Source organism: Cervus canadensis, chromosome 32, assembly GCF_019320065.1.
Source record: "Cervus canadensis isolate Bull #8, Minnesota chromosome 32, ASM1932006v1, whole genome shotgun sequence".
Taxonomy (NCBI): domain Eukaryota; kingdom Metazoa; phylum Chordata; class Mammalia; order Artiodactyla; family Cervidae; genus Cervus; species Cervus canadensis.
In genome coordinates, this window is record NC_057417.1 from 26,881,735 (window position 1) to 26,903,283 (window position 21,549).

General features: G+C 53.5%; 1 protein-coding gene and 1 pseudogene across 16 annotated transcripts in view; both read right to left on the reverse strand.

Moving 5' to 3' along the window:
• Nucleotides 1-11,996: 11,996 nt before the first annotated feature.
• Nucleotides 11,997-12,903, reverse strand: LOC122432854 (annotated as a pseudogene). Its single transcript, XR_006266977.1, has one exon. The product of XR_006266977.1 is annotated as a proline-rich receptor-like protein kinase PERK10 (transcript).
• ELN (elastin) overlaps nt 11,997-21,549 on the reverse strand; it is a 32,665-nt gene continuing 23,112 nt past the window's right edge. For 12 of the 15 annotated variants that reach the window (XM_043455100.1, XM_043455111.1, XM_043455110.1 and 9 more), the window contains 13 exons: nt 20,319-20,468; nt 20,172-20,231; nt 19,501-19,632; nt 18,840-18,878; nt 17,338-17,409; nt 17,106-17,159; nt 16,750-16,833; nt 15,850-15,888; nt 15,582-15,635; nt 15,178-15,222; nt 14,800-14,826; nt 14,100-14,150; nt 11,997-13,023 (listed from right to left, as the gene is read on the reverse strand). In XM_043455100.1, coding sequence (XP_043311035.1) covers nt 12,980-13,023; nt 14,100-14,150; nt 14,800-14,826; nt 15,178-15,222; nt 15,582-15,635; nt 15,850-15,888; nt 16,750-16,833; nt 17,106-17,159; nt 17,338-17,409; nt 18,840-18,878; nt 19,501-19,632; nt 20,172-20,231; nt 20,319-20,468 — 851 coding nt within the window. In that variant the 3' untranslated portion in view covers nt 11,997-12,979. The remainder of the gene's footprint in view (nt 13,024-14,099; nt 14,151-14,799; nt 14,827-15,177; nt 15,223-15,581; nt 15,636-15,849; nt 15,889-16,749; nt 16,834-17,105; nt 17,160-17,337; nt 17,410-18,839; nt 18,879-19,500; nt 19,633-20,171; nt 20,232-20,318; nt 20,469-21,549) is intronic. The other 3 variants (XM_043455104.1, XM_043455103.1, XM_043455107.1) reach the window with 3 other exon arrangements.

Sequence of the window (21,549 nt, forward strand, 5' to 3'; positions counted from 1 at the left end):
TCCCCTTCTCCTCCTGTCGTCAGTCTTTCCCAGCATCGGGGTCTTTTCTAATGAGTCGGCTCTTCGCATCAGGTGGCCAAGTATTGGAGTCTCAGCTTCAGCATCCGTCTTTCCAATGAATATTCAGGACTGATTTCCTTTAGGGTTGACTGGTTTGATCTTGCAGTCCAAGGGACTCTCAAGAGTCTTCTCCAACACCACAGTTCAAAAGGATCAATTTTTCGGCGCTCAGCCTTCTTTATGGTTCAACTCTCACATCCATACATGACTGCTGGAAAAACCAGAAGCCCGCATTAGGAGCCTTGGTTTCCTTGCGCAGAGCCCGTCTGATCCAGGCCTGCTCATTGGAGGCTGAGAACCGGACCCGACAGGAAAGAGAAGTCGCACCGACCCTGAGGTCATAGTAGTTGCCTGGGGGAGGGACCTCGGCCAGGTCCTTTCCCTCTCTGAGGCCTGCAGTGAGGGCTGGCCCCACCAGGGGCAGGTGGGGTGCTAGGTGGGGAGGAGAGGTGAGGCCCTCACCAGCTAGGCAGGCTGCTAAAGTTTCAGGCCCCGGGGGGAGACGGTGACACCTGAGCCCAGGGATTTGCTCCTCCCAGGGCTAGAGCCCTGGAGCTGGCGCCACCCTGCCCAGGGTTCAGGAGGAGGTACTGCTAAACGGAGGGTTTTGAGAGAAGTGGCCGGAGGAATTGGGTGGTCCCCAAAGCACAGGCTTCACTGGTGGCTCAGATGTAGAGAATCTGCCTGCATTGTGGGAGATCCAGGTTTGATCCCTGAGTCGGGAAGATCCCCTAGAGAAGGCACTGTCTCCCCACTCCAGTATTCTTGCCTGGAGAATTCCACAGACAGAGGAGCCTGGTGGGCTACATACAGTCCATGGGGTCGCCAGGAGTCAGACAGGACTGAGAGAGACTAACACTTTCACTTTCACAGCGCAGGTGCTCCTTCTAGCCCTGGAAGTGTGGAGCACCCTGCCTACAACTGTCTCTGCGAGGCCCACCCTCCCACTTCATCCCACTGCCTGGGAGCCTATATGGGGAGAGGTTGACCCACATACCCAAGTTCATCCAGTGAACAAGGGGCAGAGCTGTTCACGCTCCAACTCCAGCCATTAAGCGTGTATAGATTTTCTCTGGCCAGGGCTTTGTCCAGTGGCCTACGTGAGGGGCAGTCACCTCTGGGTGCAAAACAACTACCTGGGGGAGGAAACGAAGCATAATTTTTCTTCCTTCTCTCTTCCCTCCCTCCCTTTTTCTTTCTTTCTTTTTCTCCCTTCCTTCCTTGTTCCTTCCCTGCCTCCCTTCCTTCCTCCTTTCTTCCTCCTCCTTCCTTTCTTAACATGCAAGGTTGATGCTTGTCCTCACTCTGTGCTGGCCAGATGGCCCTAAAGTACTTATAGTAAAGTGTCTTAAGGAGGTGTGTAGGTCCTCAGAGGCTGGACAGCAATGTCTTTGCTTGTTTGTTGGTTTCCTTCAGGGTATGATTCAGGCAGGGTCCAGGCTGATACAGGAAACGGGAGCAGTCAGCAGGGATTACTGTGGAGTTTAATAAAGGAGATTTGACAGTGGACTGGGCAGAGTTCAGGGAAATCCGTGAAGACAGGCACAGACTCAATGTGGCGGCAGCTAGTACTCCTGGGTGAAGGGGCTTGGGAGAGGCCCCCATGCAGGGGGCTACCAAGGGAGAAGCGGAGGGGCCATGGGCCTGTGCCCAGTCAGCTGGAAGACAATCACTCATTTTTAACACAACCAACACTTACAGAATAGACTTGTGGCTGTGTAAGATTCTGGAAAAGAAAGCAGAGATTGAAATGATGCTGATGCTGTAAGGTGAACGAGAAGACAGAGCTGACATTTCCCTCTCTTGTTGGAGTTCCTTGGCAGCCGCGTTTTTCCATGAAACCAAGGACCAGCTCATCAGATCTGACATATTCAGTCACATTGCTCATCCAAGTTAAGTCTGTTTTTAACGGAAAGCAACAAAGCAATTTTTTACTTTTAATAAATAAAACCATTCACATATTGTTCACTTCATCTTTAGAACCAGGGGTTGCCCTGCTGGCTCAGGTGGTAAAGAATCTGCTTGCAATGCAGGAGACCCAGATTAATCTTGGGTCAGGAAGATCCCCTGGAGAAGGGGATGGCTACTCACTCCAGTATTCTTGCTTGGAGAATTCCATGGACTAGAGGAGCCTGGCTGGCTTCTCTAGTCCATGGGGTCACAAAAAGTTGGACATGACTAAGCAACTAACACTTCCACTTTTAACTTTCATCTCTAGAATATTCTTCTTAAATTCTGTTTTTGCATTGTTATGTGATGAACATTTTTAAAATAATTTATACAATCAAGAAGGTATGTAATTTGTAAGTGAATATGTCTATGTGTGTGTTGGGGAACAAATATTAAATTTTTTTTTTTTTTTTTTTTGCTGCACCACACAGATTATGGGCTTTTAGTCCCTACCAAGGATTGAACCTGGGCCCCCAGCAGCAAAAGTGCTGAGTCCTAAATTCCCTGGACTGCCACAGAATTCCCCAAATATTAATTTGGGTGCAAATTAAGATCTCTGGCTTGGAGGTGTTAAGTTTTAGGTACCCATTTGCCATCCAAGTGGCAAATATATATGTAGTGTTTGCTCAAAAATATTTTACTGATTGTGTTTGTGATACAAGTTTTGGGATTAGGGGTCCAGAGCCCTTTGGGAAAGACTTACTCCAGGTCTGGTGGCTCAGAAGGTAAAGAATTTGCCTGCAATTCAGGAAACCTGGGTTCGATCCCTGAGTGGGGACGATCCCCTGGAGAAGGGAATGGCAACCCACTCCAGTATTCTTGCCTGGGGGATCCCATGGACAGAGGAGCCTGGTGGGCTACAGTCCATGGAGTTGCAAACAGTTGGACACAACTGAGTGACTAACCCTGAATATTCATTGGAAGGACTGATGGTGAAGCTGAAGCTCCAGTACTTTGGCCACCTGATGTGAAGAACTGACTCATAGGAAAAACCCTGATCCTGGGAAAGATTGAAGGAGAAGGGGATGACAGAGGATGAGATAGTTGGATGGCATCACGGACTCAATAGACATGAGTTTGAGCAAGCTCTGGGAGATGGTGATGGACAGGGAGGCCTGGTGTGCTGCAGTCCATGGGATGTCGCAAAGAGTCTGACACGACTGAGCGACTGAACTGAACTGAACAAGTAACACTTTCACTTTTACTCCAGGTCAATGATTAAGATTTGTCCAAATTGCCAAATTGTGGCCTGGCTGAACACAAGCTGGTGCCAAAAGGCTCCATAGGAACACAGACAAGATGAGCCCGAGACTGTGACCCAGGACAGGGGCCAGAGCCTGAGCTGTCCTAGCCTAGGGAGGAACAGAGAGCTGGCATCACGTGATCCCTGCTGTCAGATGCAGCCTGCCCCTTCCTTGCCTACTCTGTGTGACGTCACCCAGACACATGGCTCGGTGACTCCCCTACCCTCTCCTTGAACTGTGGACACAAAGACCCAAATATCTTTGTGGCATCTCTTGGATGACGAATGGGCACCTCAAACCTCATGCATCCAGATTAGAGCTCTTAATTGGTGCCCGGATCTGTTCCTCCCTCAGTGTTTCTCATCTCAGTAAATGACACCCCTGTCCTTTAGTGGCTCAGCCAAAATTCGAAGTCATCCTCAACTTCTCTCTCCCTATTCCTTTTCTTGTGCCCGTGTGTGTGTGTGTTAGTCAGTCGTGTCCAGATCTTTGCAACACCATGGACTGTAGCCCACCAGGCTTCTCTGTCCATGGGATTTTCCAGGCAAGAATACTGGAGCGGGTTGCCACTTCCTCCTCCAGGGGATCTTCCCCATCCAGGGATTGAAACCTGCATCTCTTACATCTCCTGCATTGGTAGGTGGGTTCTTTACCACTAACGCTTACCTGCACCTGATCCATCAGCAAATCCTATTGGCAGATTTTACTGGTTCCCTGTAGATCCAAACTTCTACCGCTTCTCCCTCCAACCCCCCTCCTCCCTGGTCTAGCTGGGTGTACAGTACAACTGCCCCCAAGTTATTCCCCCATGATGCTCCAGAGCCTCTGCACATGTGGGTCAAAGTGTGACATTTCCTTACTTTCAAATCCAAAACTCTTACTGCAGCCATTAGGGGACCTAGTCCCTGGTTACTTCTTTGCTCCTGTTTCTTCTCTCCTTTTCTCTTTTTCCAATAACCACAGTGCACCTCTCTGCTCTTGTAACTTCCCAGGCAAGGGGTCATCACAGGGCTTCTCACCTGAGATCAGGTGTCCCCAACCATCCCAACTGACTTAACATTCTTCCTCACTCTCCATCTCCTTCCCTGGCTTTTGATCCCCGTAGCACTGATTCGCCTGATGTTAGAATTAATCGTTTTTTCCCTGTGTTCGTTTCCTGTGGCTGCTGTCACAAATTAATGTGCTCACGGTGCCAGAGGCCAGAAGTCCCAACTCAGTTGCACTGGTCAATATCAAGGGCTGCATTCCTTCCGGAGTCTCTAGAGGAGGATCTGTTCCTTTCCCTTTCCGGCTTCTTTTCCTTTTAAAATTGTGTTTAAAAAAAACACATATAGTATAAATTAATCATCTTGACCATTTTTAAGTGTACATTTCAGTGGTTTAAGTACAGTTGATGCTTGAACAATTCAGGGAGTTAGGCCCACCAACACCCCGTCTCGCCCACTCCCGCTGCCCTCAGAGACACACACACACACACAGTCGTAAAATCTGCACGCTGCTATCTCTGCCTTAAAACCAAAAGAGTTGATAGATGATGACTCACCCAGGCCAGGAAGCTGAAACTGGAAAGAATCAGGACTCAACTCCCTGTTCTTTTGATTCTGCAAATTGCGATCTCTACTTGAACACAAACTTTCCCCTACACTTCATTAAAGACCTGTAAAATGAAAATATAGGTACTATATTTATTGAAAAAAATCTGCATATAAATGGACACTCCCAGCTGAAATGGATGTTGTTCCAGGGTAAACTCCTTACATTCACACTGTTGTGAAACAGATCTCCAAAACATTAATTTACATTTTTTCGGGGGCTGTGCCTTTTGCCACATTCTAGATCCTTGACCAGGGCTCGAACCTGTGCCTCCTGCAGTGGAAGCATAGAGTCCTAACCACCAGACCATCAGGGAATTCCCCAAAACTGGAAAAAAAAAAATGCCTTTATTTCTTTATTTATTTGGAATATAGTTGATTTACAATACCGTGTTGGTTTCAGGTGTACGGTAAAGTGAATCAGTGATATATGCACATATAGCCAAAAATTTTTAAAGACTATTTTCCCATATAGATCATCACAGAGTGCAAAACTTTTCCATCTTGCAAATCTGAAGCTCTGAACCCATTAAACAGTCCATCTTCTTTCCCCCTCTCCCCCAGCCCCTGGTGACCACCATTCTACACTCTTTTCCCATGAATTTGACTGCTTTAGAGGCTTCATCCAAGTGGGATGGTACAGAATTTCCCTTGTGACGGGCTTTTCATGCAGCAAGGTGTCATCTAGGTTCCTCCATGTGGTAGCACATGACAGGATTTCCTTCCTTTATTTATTTTTAGGGTTTCCTTCCTTTTTAAGGCTGAATAATACTCCACAGTAGATATACAACACATTTTCTTTCTTTATTCATCCGTTGTTGGAAACAACAATGTTGTTTCCATATCTTGGCTGATGTGGATAGCGCTGCTGTAAACATGGGAGGGCAAACATCTCTTCAAGACGGTGATTTCATTTTCTTCGCTTAGATACACGTAAGTGAAATTGCTGAGTCATATGATAGTTCTATTTTTATTTATGTATTTATTTGTTTTTGGTTGCGATGAGTCTTCGTTGCAGTGCCAGGGCTTTCTCTAGTTGAGGCCAAGAGGGGCTATTCTTTATTGCGGTGCACAGGCTTCTCTTAGCAGTGACTTTTCTTGCTGGGGAGCACGGGCTCTAAGCACACGGACTTCAGTAGTTGTGGATCGTGGGCTTTAGAGTACAGGCTCCAAGGCATGTGGAATCTTCCCAGACTGGGGTTCGATCCACTAGTGGATTCTTATCCATTGCGCCACCGGTGAAGACCTTATTTTTAATTTTTTCGAGGAACCTCCATACTTTTCTCTATTATGGCTGTCCCAACTTACATTCCCACTAGCAGTATACAAGGGTTCCCTTTTCTCCACATCCTCTCCCGCACTTGTTATCTTTTGTTTTTTGATAATAAACCATTCTAACAGGAAAGGGGTGATATCTCATTGTGGTTTTGATTTGTATTTGCATCACCTGATGATTAGTGATGCTGAGCACCTTTTCATTTACCAAATGGTCACTTAGATCCATTCTCCTGAGAAATGTCTGCTCAGATTTTTTGCCTATTTTTAAAAAAAGATTTTTGAGTTGCTTAAGTTTCAAATACATTTTGGATATTCACCTATATCAAAGGTATGATCCACAAATATTTTCTCCCATTTCCTAGGTGGTCTCTTCACTTTGTTGATGGATTCCCCTTCTGTGAGAAAGCTTTTTAGTTTAATACCATCCCACTTGTTCATTTTTGCTTTGTCATCTGTGCTCCTGGGTTCTTATCCAAAAAAATTGTTGCCCAGACCAGTGTCAGGAAGCTTTTCTTCTATGTTTTCTTCTAATATGTTTTTCTTCTATATGTTTATTTTCTTCTAATGTTTTATAGTTTCAGGCCTTACAGTTGTCTTTAATCCATTTGGAGTAGATTTTTGTGTACGGTGTGAGATGGGGGTTCACCCTCCTTCTTCTTCATCTGGATATTCAGTTTTTTCCAGCACCATTTATTGAAGAGACTATCCTTACCCCGGTGTGTATTTTTGGTACCCTTGTTGATTAGTCGATCATAAATGCATGGGTTTATTTCTGGACTCTATTCTGTTCCACTGGACTCTCTCTTTCTCTCTATTACTGTAGCTTTGTAATATTTTGAAGTCAGGAAGAGTGATGCTTCCAGCTTTATTCTTCCTGTTCAAGACTGTTTTGACTGTTTGGGGTCTTTTGAGGTTCTGGGTGAATTTCAGGCTTGTTTCTGTGAGGGTATGTGGGCTGAAGACCTCCTATTCTGCCACCTTGCTCATGTCATTTCTCTGTAGTTTTCTCTTCTTGTGGTATCTTTGTCTGGCTTTCAGAGTAACGAAATGGTATCAGGGTAATGCTGGCCTCTTAGAATGAACTTGGATCTGTTTCTCCTCTTCAGTCTTTTGGAAGAGTTTCAGGAGAATTGGTATAAATTCTTCTTTAAATATTTGGTAGAATTCACCAGTGAAACCATCTGGTCCTGGCTTTTCTTTGTGGGGAGGATTGATTACTGATTCATTCTTTCTTGCCATTAGTCTGTTCAGATTTTCTATTTTTTTCACCATTCAGTCTTGGCAGATTGTGTGTTTTTAGGAATTTATTCATTTCTTGGAGGTTATTCAATTTGTTGGCATACAAGTCTCCCAGCTTCTTTTAAGGATACTTGTGATGGCATTTAGGGCCCATCAAGATAATATCCTCATCTCAAGATTCTTAATTACATCTACAAAAGTTCTTTTTTCATATAAGGTAGCTGCCACGGGCTTAAAATCCATGTCCCCTTAAAATTCGTATGTCGAAGTCCCAACCCCCAGCATCTCAGAATGTCACTGTGTCTGGAGATAGAATCTTTAAAGAGGCGATTAGCTTAAAATGAGGTCATCAGGGACTTCCCTGGCGGCCCAGTGGCTAAGACTCCACGCTCCCAATGTAGGGGGCCCAGGTTCGATTCCTGGTCAGGGAACTGAGATTCCCCCATGCCACAACTAAGAGCCCTCACACGGCAACTAAGACCCGGTGCAGCCAAATAAATCAATACTGAAAAAAAAAACACAAAAAATGAAAAGAATACAAGAATTAAAATAAAAATAGTTCGTCAGAATGGGCTCAAATCCACGGTGACCGATGTCCTTATAAGAAGAGGAGGTTAGGAGACATATATGCACAAAGGGAAGACCATGCAAGGACCCAGGTAAAAGGTGGCTACCTGCATGCCGAGGAGAGAGGCCTTAGGAGAAACTGGCCCTGCGGACCCCTTGATCTTGGACTTCCAGCCTCCAGAACTGTGAGAAAATAAATTTTTGCAGCCTGTGGCACTTTGCTATGGCAGCCTGAATACACTACTAACAGTGATATTTACAAGGTTTCAGGGATTAGGACCCAGGTCTCTTTGAGACTATTATCAGCCTAGCACAGTATTCTTTTTTTTTTTTATTATGTTTTTTGCTGTTTCTTTTTTGTTTTGTACTTTTTTATTAATGTTTTTTTTTTTCTATTTGTTTTTTTTTCTTTTTTGTTCTTTTTTTTTTTTTGGCACAGTATTCTTGCCTGGAGAATCCCATGAACAGAGGAGCCTGGCAGGCTACAGTCCATGGGGGTCTCGAGTCAGCTATAACTTAGCAACTAAATCACCATCTCTCTCCCAGCGTGTATAACTAGTGAAAGCAGGGAGTTTAATCTCTTTTGTCCTTACAACAAGGTTTATCCTCAGGGAGTTGCATTCTGGTGTGGATAGTCAGACAATCAACAAAGAAGCAAAGTGTACAATGGGCTTCCCTGGTGACTCTGTGGTAAAGAATCGGTCTGCCAACGCAGGAGACGTGGATTCCATCCCTGGATCAGGAAGATCCCCTGCAGAAGGAAATGGCAACCCATTCCAGGATTCTTGCCTGAGAAATCGCATGGACAGAGCAGCCTGGCGGGCTGCAGTCCATGGGGTCTCGAAGAGTCGGACACGATTTAATGACTAAACAACAACAGCAAAGTGTACTGTGTTACACCGTGGCAGGACAGTGGGCGTTGGTCACGGGTGCCTGGAGAAAAGAGAAGGCATGGCTCGTGTTGGAGGAAGGTATAGTTTGCAATTTTATTTAATTAATTAATAAATGTATTTTGTGCAGTTTGTGGAATCTCAGTTCCCAAATCAGGGACTGAACCTTTGCCCTCAGCAGTGAAAGTCAGGAGTCCTAACCACTTCGGTTGCTTCAGTCCTGCGCGCTCATGTCTCCTGCTTTGGCAGGTGGGTTCTTTACCACTAGCGCCACCTGGGAAGCCCTAACCACTGGAAAAGAAAGTGAAAGTCGCTCAGTCGTGTCTGACTCTTTGCAACCCCATGGCCTGCACAGTCCATAGAATTCTCCAGGCCAGAATATTGGAGTGGGTAGCCACTCCCTTCTCCAGGGGATCTTCCCAACCCAGAGGGAGACCAGGTCTCCCACATTGCAGGCAGATTCTTTACCAGCTGGGTCACCAGGGAAGTCCAAGAATACTATCCCTTCTCCAGCAGATCTTCCTGACCCAGGAATTGAACTGGGGTTTCCCGCACTGCAGGCAGATTTTTTACCAGCTGAGTTACCAGGGCAGCCCCTGGACCACCAGGCAATTCCCTAGAGTTTGCAATTTCAGAAACAGGGTCAGGGAAGCACCTTCTGAGAAGGTGACATTTGAGTCAAGACCTGAAGGAGGTGAGGACGCCAAGCACGTTGATAGCGGAGGGAAGGACGTTCTGGGCAGGGGAGACAGCAGAGGTGGTGGCCGGAGAGGGGGTGGCCACTGCCCGCGAGGAGTGGGGACAGGGCAGGGTAAATGGGTGGCCGGCAGGGGGCCAGGTAGCAGGACGCGCGATCAGAACAGCTGGTCCAATTCAGGTAAGGGGCTCCTCGGCCACGGCAGGGCTCTGGATTGGGCAGACGGCAGCCACTGCAGGATTTTGAGCAGATGCATGACCTGAGCTGACTTTCTGTTTTAAAAGGATTGTTTTGGCTGCTGCGTGAAGAGAAGGCTGAAAAGGAGCCAGGTCAGGATGGGGAAGCCCAGTTTGGAAGCCTTGTCAGTCGTCTAGGCAAGAGTCACTGTGGACGAGGACCTGGACCCTGGAGGTTGGGAGGGGTGGTTGGGTCACCCTCTGAAGGTGGTGCCCCGGGGTTTGCTGGTGAATTTGGTGTGTGAAATGGGAGGAGAGGAGGATTCCTAAGCTGCTGCCTGAACCCCTGGAACTGAGATGGGGAAGGTGGGGAGGGGCAGGGGAGAGCAGGTTATGGTGGGGGGTGGGAGGGGGGAACCCATGCTACTCAGGTTATGAGACTTTCAGGTGGGGATGTTAGGAACTGGCTGTGAACGTGCAAGTCCAGAGTTCAGGGGAGAGGTCTGTGCTGGAGGAATCAGTTTGGGAACTGCTAATGCACATATGGTATTTAAAGCCATAAATTATGAGAAACCAAAGCAGGGGGGCCCCAGGGCTGAATGCTGGAGCCGGCCAAATTTCAGAGTCTGGAGAGCTTGTGGAAGAATGAGCAAGGGATCTTTTCGATGAACAAATAAGTGATGAATGGATCTTGTTTGCCACTGCTCCTGGGCAGGTTGTCCCTCCTCACTGAGGGTCACTGCAGCTCCTTGTGGTCTCTGCGAATGTACCCCCTACCCCCTTCTGACCCCTCCTCCATTTTTCCGGGGCTCTGCCCGCTCCAGCCAGGCGCTGCGGGCCTTCAGAGGGCTGCTCTTCCTCCCTGAAAGGCCTGACCCTCTCTACTCTCCGTGCTATTCTGGGCCTGGTAAATTGCTTCCTGTCTCTGCTGTCCTCCAGGACTGGGTCCCTGAGCATCGCCCCACCCCCGTGTCTTTCCAGCCAGACTCCTGGCAGCGGGAGGTCCCTTGTGCTCAGATGTGCGGATACTAGCGTCTACACGGGCAGACCCCACCCGTACTCCCAACACAGCTCCTCCCTGCCACCCTTGTGGCTTCCCCGGGTGCCTACTGCGCCTGGGGTTCTCTCTGGGGAGGATGGATGCGAGGCCATATGGGCCCTGGAAGTGGACTTGGTGGTTTGGGGAGGGAAGTTTGGAATCTGGTACCCAGAGTGGTCTAGAAGGGAGGGGTGGGCTCCGGGACGGGGGGCATCCTCATACTAGATGGATGGGTGTCCACGAGGGGAGGGGGATGGCCCTGGGGAGCGGGTGCAGTCAAGGGTGGTACTCAGTCTCCTGTTGAGCCAGCAGGGTGTCATCTGTTACGTTGTGGTGCCTTATGCCAGGTGTGACAGTGAGGGGATGTGGAGAGGGAAACAGGCTTCTGTTTTTCTTTGGTTGGAGCATTTCTTCTCTCTTGGCTGTTCACCGAGGTCAAGGTTTGGTCTGGACAGAAGGGTCATTTTTGTTTCCTCCGGCCATCCAGCTGCAGTTGCAGCTGCAGCATCCAGAGGCCAAGGACCTGGGCCTGAGGGGTGAGGGCTGGGGAATGTGTGTCTGGGTGAGCCCATCTCCTCGGAGGGATGAGTGTGTCGGACTGGCTGCCCTGCTTCCCCTAAAATGGATTATCGTTTTTAAAGGACAGGCTGACCTTGAAGAAGGATCCTTTCACCAGAAGTCAATGGCAGATGATTTTGGTAAAAGCGTGAAAATGAAAGTGTTAGTCGCTCAGTCGTGTCTGACTCTTTGCGACCCCATGGTCTGTAGCCCGCCTGGCTTCTCTGTCCCTGGGATGCTCCAGGCAAGAATACTGGAGTGGGTTGCCATTCCCTTCTCCAGGGGATCTTCCCGACCCAGGGATGGAATGTGTGTCTCTGGCATCTCCTGCATTGGCAGGTAGATTCTTTACCACTAAGCGCCACCTGGGAAGACCCAAGGTTCCCCAAGGCCGGGCCCTGTTCCCTACCTGGACCGGGAACTGAAGGCAGATGAGAGCTTACAAAGGAGGCCAAGACACAGTTTCCTTTAAAAGGTTTTCATTTATTAGTCTTTTCTGAAGCAGTTAATTCTCTTCTTATTTTTTTTAAAATGTGTGTTTCATCCAGAGTTATACCAAAGTGATTAAAGTGAATTTTCTAATGGGGATATAGCTCCCCATATCAGAAAAAAAAAAAGGTTTTTTTGTTTGTTTGTTTGTTTTTTCCATAAACCACACAAGTGAAAGGAAAGGAGAACATCAACAATCAAAAATAATCCCCAAATGTCCAGGACAAAAAATAAAATATTTATTGATCTATCACAGCGAGACACATAGAGATGGGCAGGGCAGGGGAGAAATGCTCTGAAGTACAGTGGCTCGAGGAGGGGATGGGGATACAGTACTGCGTGGGGGGAGACCCAGGTTGGGGGGGAGATTCCTGTGGCCCCGGCTGGTACAGCTCCTCACACCCAGAGGCTCGGGGCCCCTTCATAGGGGTGTGTGCGATGGGGTGGAGGCTGGGCCCAGGCTGCCATGACAGGTTAACCGAGTCGATGATGGGGGCGCCCAGCCAGCTAGGGGTGCCGGGCGGCCAAACCAGGACAAGGATGGACGGACGGATGGACAGACGGGCGAATGAATTCCACAAGAGCAAGAGGGCTGTTCCCAATACAGGGTGGGGGGGAGTCTTCGGACATGGGGAACAGCAATGGGTCGGGGAAAGGGGGGCCAAGGAGGCCAAGAGATGGCGTGACCCAATCCAGCGTGAGGGTTTCGATGCTTGGGTACCAACTGGACCGCAGCCAGAAGTGGGTCCTGGTGGGCAGGGGGAGGCGAGACTGCCCAGGAAGTGTCTGCACCATCTTCAGAGGAGCCCCAGGGAGGGGGTTCCCTAAGGGGCTGCCCTTCCCTCCTCCCTCCCCGCAGGAAGAGTGAAAGCACCAGCCTGTAGCACCAAGTCCCCCTAGAGATGGAGAGCATGTGAAGGGGGAGTTCCTGGGTGGGAAGGGCGTGGGGGCAGGGGGCCAAGCCCACCCAGCCCGTGCCTCTGAAGGAGGGGGGCCTCCCGGGGCCCGCTTGGCCACCACTCTCTTGCCTCCTTGCCCTGTGGATGTCCAAGGCCGCCCGGCCTGCCCCGTTCCCACCTGGGGTGGGAGCTTGGGGGGGGGGGGCGTGGGGAAGGGGGGTGGGGTCACAGAGGGTTTACATTCTCCACGAAGCAGTAGCACCAACGTTGATGAGGTCGTGAGTCAGGGGTCCCGGGGGGCTCACTTTCTCTTCCGGCCGCAGGCTTTCCCCAGGCAGGCCCCACCTGGGTGCGGGGGAGGCACACCCCACAGTCAGTCCTGGCCACTTGGGCTCAAGCCCTTGCCCACTCTGCCCAGCCCCAAGCTCTTCTCACATCCACATCATCAGCATGGGAAAGAGGCTCCAGGAAGCCAGGGGGAAGCCTGGCCACCACCCCAGGCCAAACTCCGCGCCCTTTCATTGGGCAAACTCCCACTGGGCAAGTGGATGGTAGCAGGGCTCCTGTCCTCTCCTGGGGAGGATCTGACTGGTTAACCTCGTTTCAAACCATCAAGCCCCCAGGGTCGAGTGAGTGGGGCCTGGACCAGCGCCTACCCCTGCAGAAGCGCGGTGTGGCTCGTTACCGCCACCTGGTGGCAGCGAGCTGCCTAGTGGTAGAGACGCCATCTCTCTGCCGAGCTCATCCACGGTGTTTTTCGGGAAAGCAAGCAGGGTCACGGGCCACAAGCACCAGCTGGTGCCCGACTGAGAGCTGGGCTCCTTGAATGAGGTCAGGCTGCTCTGGCCTCTGCCTCTCCCTGGGCTGCCTCGTCTGGGCGGTTGGGAAGCAGGTGCGGGTGGAAGGGAATCCACAGCCTGAGCGGCTGCCAGGGTGGAGCTAGCTGGGGCTTCTCTGAGTCCCTTTCCCGCATCGTTGGGACAGGCCTTGAGGGTGGTGATCAGACACTGCCAGACGCACGTCTGCCCCTTGGAGCAAGGGCGTGGCTCCAGGACCTCTGCGGGGTCTACCCCTCCAGTTCCCTGACATCAGGGCTCCTGTGTCACCTCCATCCTCTCTCTCCTCTGTCCCTCCCAGCCCCTCCTCCTCCCCCTCCCTTTTCTTTCTCTCCACTTCTCCTGGCAGGAGTGCGGGTGTGGGTACCAGGCAGGGAGGGCTTGCCAGGCCTGGCCTGGGAGAGCCAGGAGGGTCCCTGGCCCGCTCTCAGCTCTGAGGATCTGTTTCGGAGACAGCAGAGGCAGTGGGTAAGGGGTCCAGCTCCCCCACCCCTGGCCTCCCTGCTGGGCCTCGTCTGACATGCCGCCCCCTCCTCCAGGCTGTCCCCCCACCACCGCCCTCTTCCAGGGGCAGAGTCTACTCACCTTGGAATCCCAGGGCTCCCAGGGCCCCTCCGAAGGCCTTAGGAGGTTTGCCTGTGGAGGGAAGGCAAGGGGTTGGGGAGGTGGCCAGGCTTCCCCACCTCGACCAGACCACCCCCTGCCCCACCCATGCGCCTCCAACCCTGCAGCAGCAGGTTCCGAAGGCCTCTCTGCCCCCAGCCTGACCCTCCCGTCCAGCCTTGTTCCTTGCAGCATGTGGAGGTCTGAGCAGCTCTGTGGCAGCCCCTCCCACCACAGTCAGACCCCAGGCCACATTTCCCAGGGACAGCCTCACCCCCCACCATTGAGGGACTCCAGGCTCAGCCTCCTTGACCACCTGCTTGAATAGGCCCTGTTCTTACCCAACAGTATCTTTCCTCTTCTATGGGACCTTGTCAACCTCTCTGGTTAGATCCTAAGACCTGGGGTGACCCAGGTCCCCGTCTTACTCCTGATGCCCAGTCAAGTGCCAGGCTGGGAGCTCTAGGAATTGGGGTCCCCACACCCCAAGGCTGACTTTTTCAGCTTTGGCAATTCTCCTGCGGGCTCCGTCAAGGCCCCATACCAGAAGGCCAGCCCAGGGCTGTGGCTGCACTAGCCATTCCCTCAATAGGATGGACCTGCTCCCCCCACCCCCCCAACACACTGCGAAGGAGCTCAGGCCTTGAAATGGGGCCCCGACTTGTGAAATTGGTAGACTCACCACCAACTCCCAGGCCCCCGGCTCCACCTGCAAGGCAAGCAGAGGGGTGGTGAGGGTGTGCGCCTCTAGGGAGCCCACCAAGCCCTCCCCGGCAGCGTGGGCCTCGTCTGGGAGGGGCCCAGGTCTGGGCTGGGGCGTCGGGGGCCCTGCCAGTGACTGTGTTACCCTGGGTGCTCTCTGAACCTCAGCTTGTCTCATCTGAACGTGATGTTTTGTAAAATCTGATGCTCCCTGATGTGGCACGGGAGGAAGAGAAGAGGAGGCCCAGCTCTGTGCAATCTAAGGATGTGGGACCCCCCCCTACTCTGTAGCCTGGCTCAGCCCTCTGGGCAGGGGAAGAGGAGGGCTGGGGCCCAGGGCTGGGGCGCCTGGCCGTACCTGGGAAAATAGGAGACAGTCCGAAGCCAGGCCTTGCTGCAACTCCTGCAGGAGGGGTTTGGGGTTGGCGTGGGGGTGTGGGGGCGTGGGGTGAGGTGGGGTGGGGTGGGGTGGGGTGGGGTGGGATGGGATGGGACCCTGGAACCCACCTCTGCCTGGCCACCTACTCCTCTCCACCTAAGATCACCTCCGACCACTGCCCCTTCCCCACTGGCAAAGCAGCTTTCTTAACAAAGCCTCATCAGCCTGGTGTCGGAGGCCCACGCGTCCCCCCAGCCCTGAGGCCTTCCCCTGACTGTCCCCTCCACCCTCTCTCTCGGGTCCCTGTGCTGATACAGGCCCGGCGTTCCCACTGCTAGCCAGCTAGGCTCAGCTGCGGATCTCACAGCAGAGGCGGCCCCTACCTCCAACTGGGAATGGCTGGCCGGCTCCTAGGACACCACCAAGGCCAGCGGCACCTGAGACGAGGGCAGGTAGGGGTCAGGACGAGGCACAATGTAAGGGGCCCTGAGCTTCCTCTCCGGGGTCTGGGGATGGGATTTCCAGGAAGGATCCTTCACTGGTATTGTGAGCAGGACTGAGGCCTGAGCTGGTTCATGGACAAGGCAGTGGGGGTGGGGTATAAGCAGCTTGCAGGCCTAGGCTTGGCGGGGGGCAGTGGGAGCAACTCACCAAATTTGGCCGCTTTAGCAGCTGCAGCTGGAGACACACCTGGAAAGATGGGGAGCAGGAGGGCTTAGGAATATCTCCTCCCTCCCAGAGTCGTGTCCTCCTCCTGAACACTGCCATCAACCACAACCTGCCCACTGACTCATCCTTCCACCATCCCTCCACCCCTCCTCTATTCATCCATCTTTCCAGAAATCTTTATTAAGCTCCTACGGTGTGGCCGGACTTGTGGAGCACACGGGGTAAGAAACTTCAGGCTGGGTCAGAGACACAATGATGACCCGAGAGAGAGACATTGACACAAGGTCCGCCATGATGGCAGAGACTTTGGGCAAGGAATTTCCCTGCAGGCTTTGCTTTCCTTCTCTGGAAAGTGGGCATAACCATCACTATCCTAATGAACCTCCACTGGAGGTGGTTGGGCGAGTTGAGAGAGAGAGGAGAGGGAGAGACTGGGACACCCAGCCACAAGGAGCAGCCCTCGCTAAGCCTGCTCTGCGCTTACTTGCTCAGTCGTGTCTGACTCTTTGCGAGCCCGTGGGCTGTAGCCCGTCAGGCTCCTCTGTCCGTGGGATTTCCCGGGCAAGGATACTGGAGTGGGTTGCCATTTCCTCCTCCAGGGGGTCTTCTCGACCCAGGGATCGAACCCATGTCTTCTGCACTGTAGGCAGACTCTTTACCCGCTGAGCCACTGGGGCCCCTCCAAATGCTGCAGGAGTCCAGAGGAGGGGGCAGGGCTCAGTATAATCTTGAGTTGCTGATGAAGTGTGGGCAGGGACGCTTGAACAAGGTGTGGCCAGATGGGAAAGAAAGTCAGTCTCTCTCTCATTCATATGTGCATGTGTGTGCAAACACACACACACATCACACGCCCTTCATTCACTGATTCTAGAACACACTTACCTCCAAGGCCCACAGCCCCTGGGACAGCTCCAAGCCCACCAACTCCCAGTCCTCCGACTCCGAGCCCACCGACTCCCCCCAGGCCTGTGGAGAGAGCGGTGTATTAGACCCTGCAAGTGAGAGCAGCTGGCTCTGTCCGCGGAGGGGTGGGGCTATCATCCGAGGCCCCACGTGGAGCCTGGGCTGCCAGGGCCTTGGAGGGCTGGCAGCCAGGGGCCAGGAGGTGGGCTAGACCCCCCGGAGACAATGCCCCTAAAGGCAATGGGGAGCAGGCCAAGGAATATATGCTCCATGGCATGTAGTCAGACACACACCCCCAAGTCCCAGGGCAGCCCCCACCTCACACCCATGCTCACCAAATTGGGCGGCTTTGGCGGCAGCTTTGGCGGCAGCAGCTGCAGCAGCAGGTCCTGGGGACACAGAGGGAGCTCAAGGAGGGAGTCTCCATGGGTCAGTCTCCCTCAATGCCCAGCCCATCCTGGGGTTTCAACTAAGGTAGGTACCATTAGCCCCATTTCACAGATGAGAAAACTGAGGCACAGCAGAGGTTAAGCAACGTGCTCAAGGCTTCATGGGGTTTCAACTCACCTGCCACACCACCTGGAATGCCGGCTCCACCAAGATCTCCAATCCCTCCAAGGGCCCCGACCCCTCCTGGTGCTGTGGAGAGAGGGTGGAAAGTCAGTCCTTCCCCCTTTCTGAAGGACGAGGCCTCCCTGCCCCAAGGTCACTAGGCAAGTAGACAGGTGGCGAAGGCCACGTGACCCAGTGGAAGGAGCAGAGGACAGAGGTCCATTCCCAGACACATGGGTCCGAGTCCCAGCTCTGCCCTGACCCACTGGACAAGGGAAGACCCCCCGCCCCCGACCCCCGACCTGCCCACCTCCTCCCCTTCCTCCCAGGCTAGCACTGGGAGCTGCAGGTGGTCCCAGTGGTGGCTGAGGCCATGAGCTGCCAAGGGTGGAGGACAAGTCTCAGGCCCCGACAGCCCTGGGTTTGAATTCTGGTTTCTCTGCTCACCATAGCTGTCACCTCTCTGACCCTAAAGGGGGCGACGATCCTTTCCCTGTTCACCTACAGGTGTCTGAAGCCTGAGAGGACACACTCTGTGTGAAGGTCCTCTGAGTGTGAACCACTGTTCAGTACAGAGCTGCCAGGAATTACAGCTTGCGCTTTAGGGGGACACTCGTGGTCAGTGGTTCATGCTTGTTAGCCGGCTTATTGTTCCAGGCAGCAAGAAAGGTAGGTACCATTAGCCCCATTTCACAGATGAGAAAACTGAGGCACAGCAGAGGCTAAGCAATGTGCTCAAGGCTTCAAGGGCAGGAAATGACTTTGGAGCCAGAGCCCTTAGCGGCTCTGTCTCCCTGGCAGTGGCTGTCGAGCTCAGACCAGCAGGGCCGCCAGCAAGGAACAGGAGAGAGGCCTGTGGGTTACCAGGCCCGCTGCGGGTGGAACACTTTCCAAGGTGGAAACTGGTCCCAAGAGGACCGGCCAGACCTGGTTGGCAGTTCCCTGGCGGAGGCCCCGGCCCAGATCCTAGGAGGCCGGAATGTGGGGGGACACAGACAGCATGGGTCTGGCCAGGCTGGGGCTGCCTAGGTGCCAAGTGTCGGGGGATGGGGGCGGGCAGGTCTGCCACGTCCTCGTGGCGGGCACAGTCCTGCTGATCGCAAGGCGGGGGCCCAGATGAGGAGTCCTGGCTTTGCTGGGACATCAGCCCTGGCCCCTCGCTGGCCCTGGGCCCCGTGAAACTGTCAGGGTCTGAGGGGCCTTCGGACCATGGTCCTCACCAAGGTGGAACTGCCCCTCCCTGGGGGGGGTGCTGGAAATGGGAGGGGCGGTTGGGGTTGTCCTGGGGCTGTAGGCACGCTAGGCATTTAGTGGGCGGGAGCCGAAGTCTGCGGAGCTGTCATTAACGTGTCCTAGAAACTGCCTTTTTCCATGCTGACCATCCCAGCCCTTTGCTGTAGGCTCCAGGCACTGGGGCCTGACCCAGGGGAAGAGGAGTCGGGGGGACCGGGTGCTATCAGGGATGGTGGGGCAACTAGGGGATCAACCACCGGGGGTGGTGTGTTGAGGGGTCTTACCGAACTTGGCTGCTTTAGCTGCGGCCAGGGTTCCAGGTACTGGGGAAAACGGCAAAAGGAAGAGTAGGGGAGGTCAGTAGCTGAGCTCTCTGCTTGGGAGTTTGGCTTCCTCCAGGGAGCCCTCTTGGACTTCCTCAGCATTCTTTGTTTCTCTCAAAGCCCTGAAGCCACGGCTCTGCACTAGGCGCTCACCAGGCCAGGGACAGAGCTCCGGTATCTAACTGTGTCTCTACCAGTCTGGTCTGGGGGTGCTTGAGGGCTGAACTGTGCCTCCTCTTTCCATCCTATCCTCTGCTGGCTCCTCAAGGCCCAGCACGGTCTGCCTGAGGCTGGCGTAACTAGGAGATGAAGAACTAGAGCTCTCAGAGACCCCCTTGCCCCTGCACACTGCTGAAGAGGAGCTAGCGGGCCCAAGCACTCCCACTGACCCCAGGGACCCCAGCCTCCGTCCTTGGGCGGTGGGCTTCTTTTCAGCTTGGAGCTCTTCAGCTGGCCTGCCCCCCCTTCTCTTATCCCAGTTGTCTCGGAATGCTCAGGGGGACCTAATAGAGCATTTATCACGCGCCTTGGTGCAAGGGTGCTGGAGGACGGGCTGAGGAGAGAGCCCTGCCTCCTTGGGGCTCGGGGGGCATTGCTCTTCAGCCCCCAGAAGGCCCCTTACCTGCCGCTGCCCCAAGTCCAGGAACTCCGAGCCCGACTCCAAGGCCAGGAACACCAGCACCCACTCCAAGGCCAGGAACTCCAACACCCACTCCAAGGCCAGGAACACCAGCGGGAAGCCCGGCGGCAGCCCCTGTGGGAGATGGGGGAGTGGGGTGATGGCGGCAGGCAGGAGACAGGCCCTTTTGGGGGTGTCCTGCCCAGGAAGCTGAGTCAGGCCCCAAGAGAAGGGGCCCAGTCTCATGCGGGGCCTCTGTCCCCTTCATCTGCCCTCTACGCTGCCGCCAGGTTTTCCTAAAGCTCACACTGACCACCAAGTCCAGCCCCTCCCCAGACTGGCATCCGGGGCCGCACGTGCCGGACATCACTGCCCCTTTCAGCCTCACCTCCTGTCCCTCCCTCTTGGATGAACTTAATTTGATTCTCCTAACAAGCCTCCCTGGCGGGTGCCCTCGGCCCCACACAAGAGGACAGGAAACTCAGAGATCACTCGGCCAATGTGGGGCCCAGGACTCGAACGCGGGTCTCCCTTATGCTAAATCTGTTTCTGATGCCCATGTCTGCCGCCTGGGGGGCCTCATGAGGCTGTAGGGCGGGTCTGAGAGGTTGTGTGTCCAGGGACCTGGCTCAGGCTGGGGTCACACCAGACCGAGAAGGCAGGAGGACACTCACGCAACTGGGCTTTGGCGGCGGCCTTAGCAGCGGACTTGGCAGCGGCTGGGGCCCCTGCTCCTGTGGGGGAGAGGAGGAGGTTTAAGGATGGCACCCACGGAGGGTTCAGAGGACCCTCACTCAGGCCCGCTTATTCACACGGCTTACCTATGATACCGGGGCCAAGGCCAATGCCGGGAGCCACGACGCCGGGAGCCACGCCGATGCCAGGAGCCACGACGCCGGGAGCAACGCCGGGAGCCACGCCGATGCCGGGAGCCACAACGCCGGGAGCCACACCGACTCCAGGGGCTAATCCTGCGAAAGAGAGCAGAGCCCATCCTTAACCGAGTCCTGACCGAGGAGGACAGAAGCTGATGGAAAGAGCAGCTGGCTGGGGGGTCAGGAACCCTGGATCCTTGTTCCAGCTGGGCACAGACTTGCTGGGTGACCTTGGGCAAGTTACTTTCTCTTGATGGGCCTCAGCTTCTTCATCCCTAATGAGAGGTCTGTGTAAGATCAGGAGCTCAACTTTTGGGGTTCCAGGGACCCCTTTGAGACTCTGAGGGTGATGCAGGCAGACTCATGTAGCAACTAACAACATATAGTAAAGGCAAGTAAAGGCAAGACAGGCAGGCCTGGCTTCAAAGCTCAGCTCGGCCACCATTTAGCTATGTGAGTGTGGGCAAGTTACTTAAGCGCCTGGAGACTCAGTTTCCACATCTGCAAAATGGGTGCAACAGAACCAATCTCGTAAGGCTGATGTAAGGATTACCTCAGCATATGGTGAAAGTGAAAGTATTGGTAGCTCAGTCATGCCTGATTCTTTGTGACCCCATTGACTTTGTATAGCCCACCAGGCTCCTCTGTCCGTGGAACTTCCCAGGCAAGAAAACAGGGGGGAGATTCCTGACCCAGAGACGAAACCCACATTGCAGTGAGATTCTTCACTGTCTGAGCCACGGGGGAAGCCCTCAGCATATGGTAGTTTTACAAAAACGAGTTGCCATGTCTGAGTTGAGGAATCACTGGTGGCTCAGTGGTAAAGAAGCTGCCTGTCAAGGTAGGAGACGTAGGTTCGATCCCTGGGTCGGGATGATGCCCTGGAGAAGGAAATGGCAATCCACTCCAGTATTCTTGCCTGGGAAATCCCATGGCCAGAGGAGCCTGGTGGGCTACAGTCCATGGGGTCACAAAGAGTCAGGCATAACTCAGCGATTAAACAGACCTGAAGTTAAGATTTCTCTGGCAGGAAGAAAAAAAAAAACCCTGCCCCCGCCCCAGCGCCGGGGCTGGCAAGCAGCTGGGCTCTAAAGTGAACTCTTTCGCTGTGCCATATTCAGGAAGGTGTGGGAGCCTGGGGCTGCCAGGGTGGCCTTCGGATGAAGCAGGAGATGGA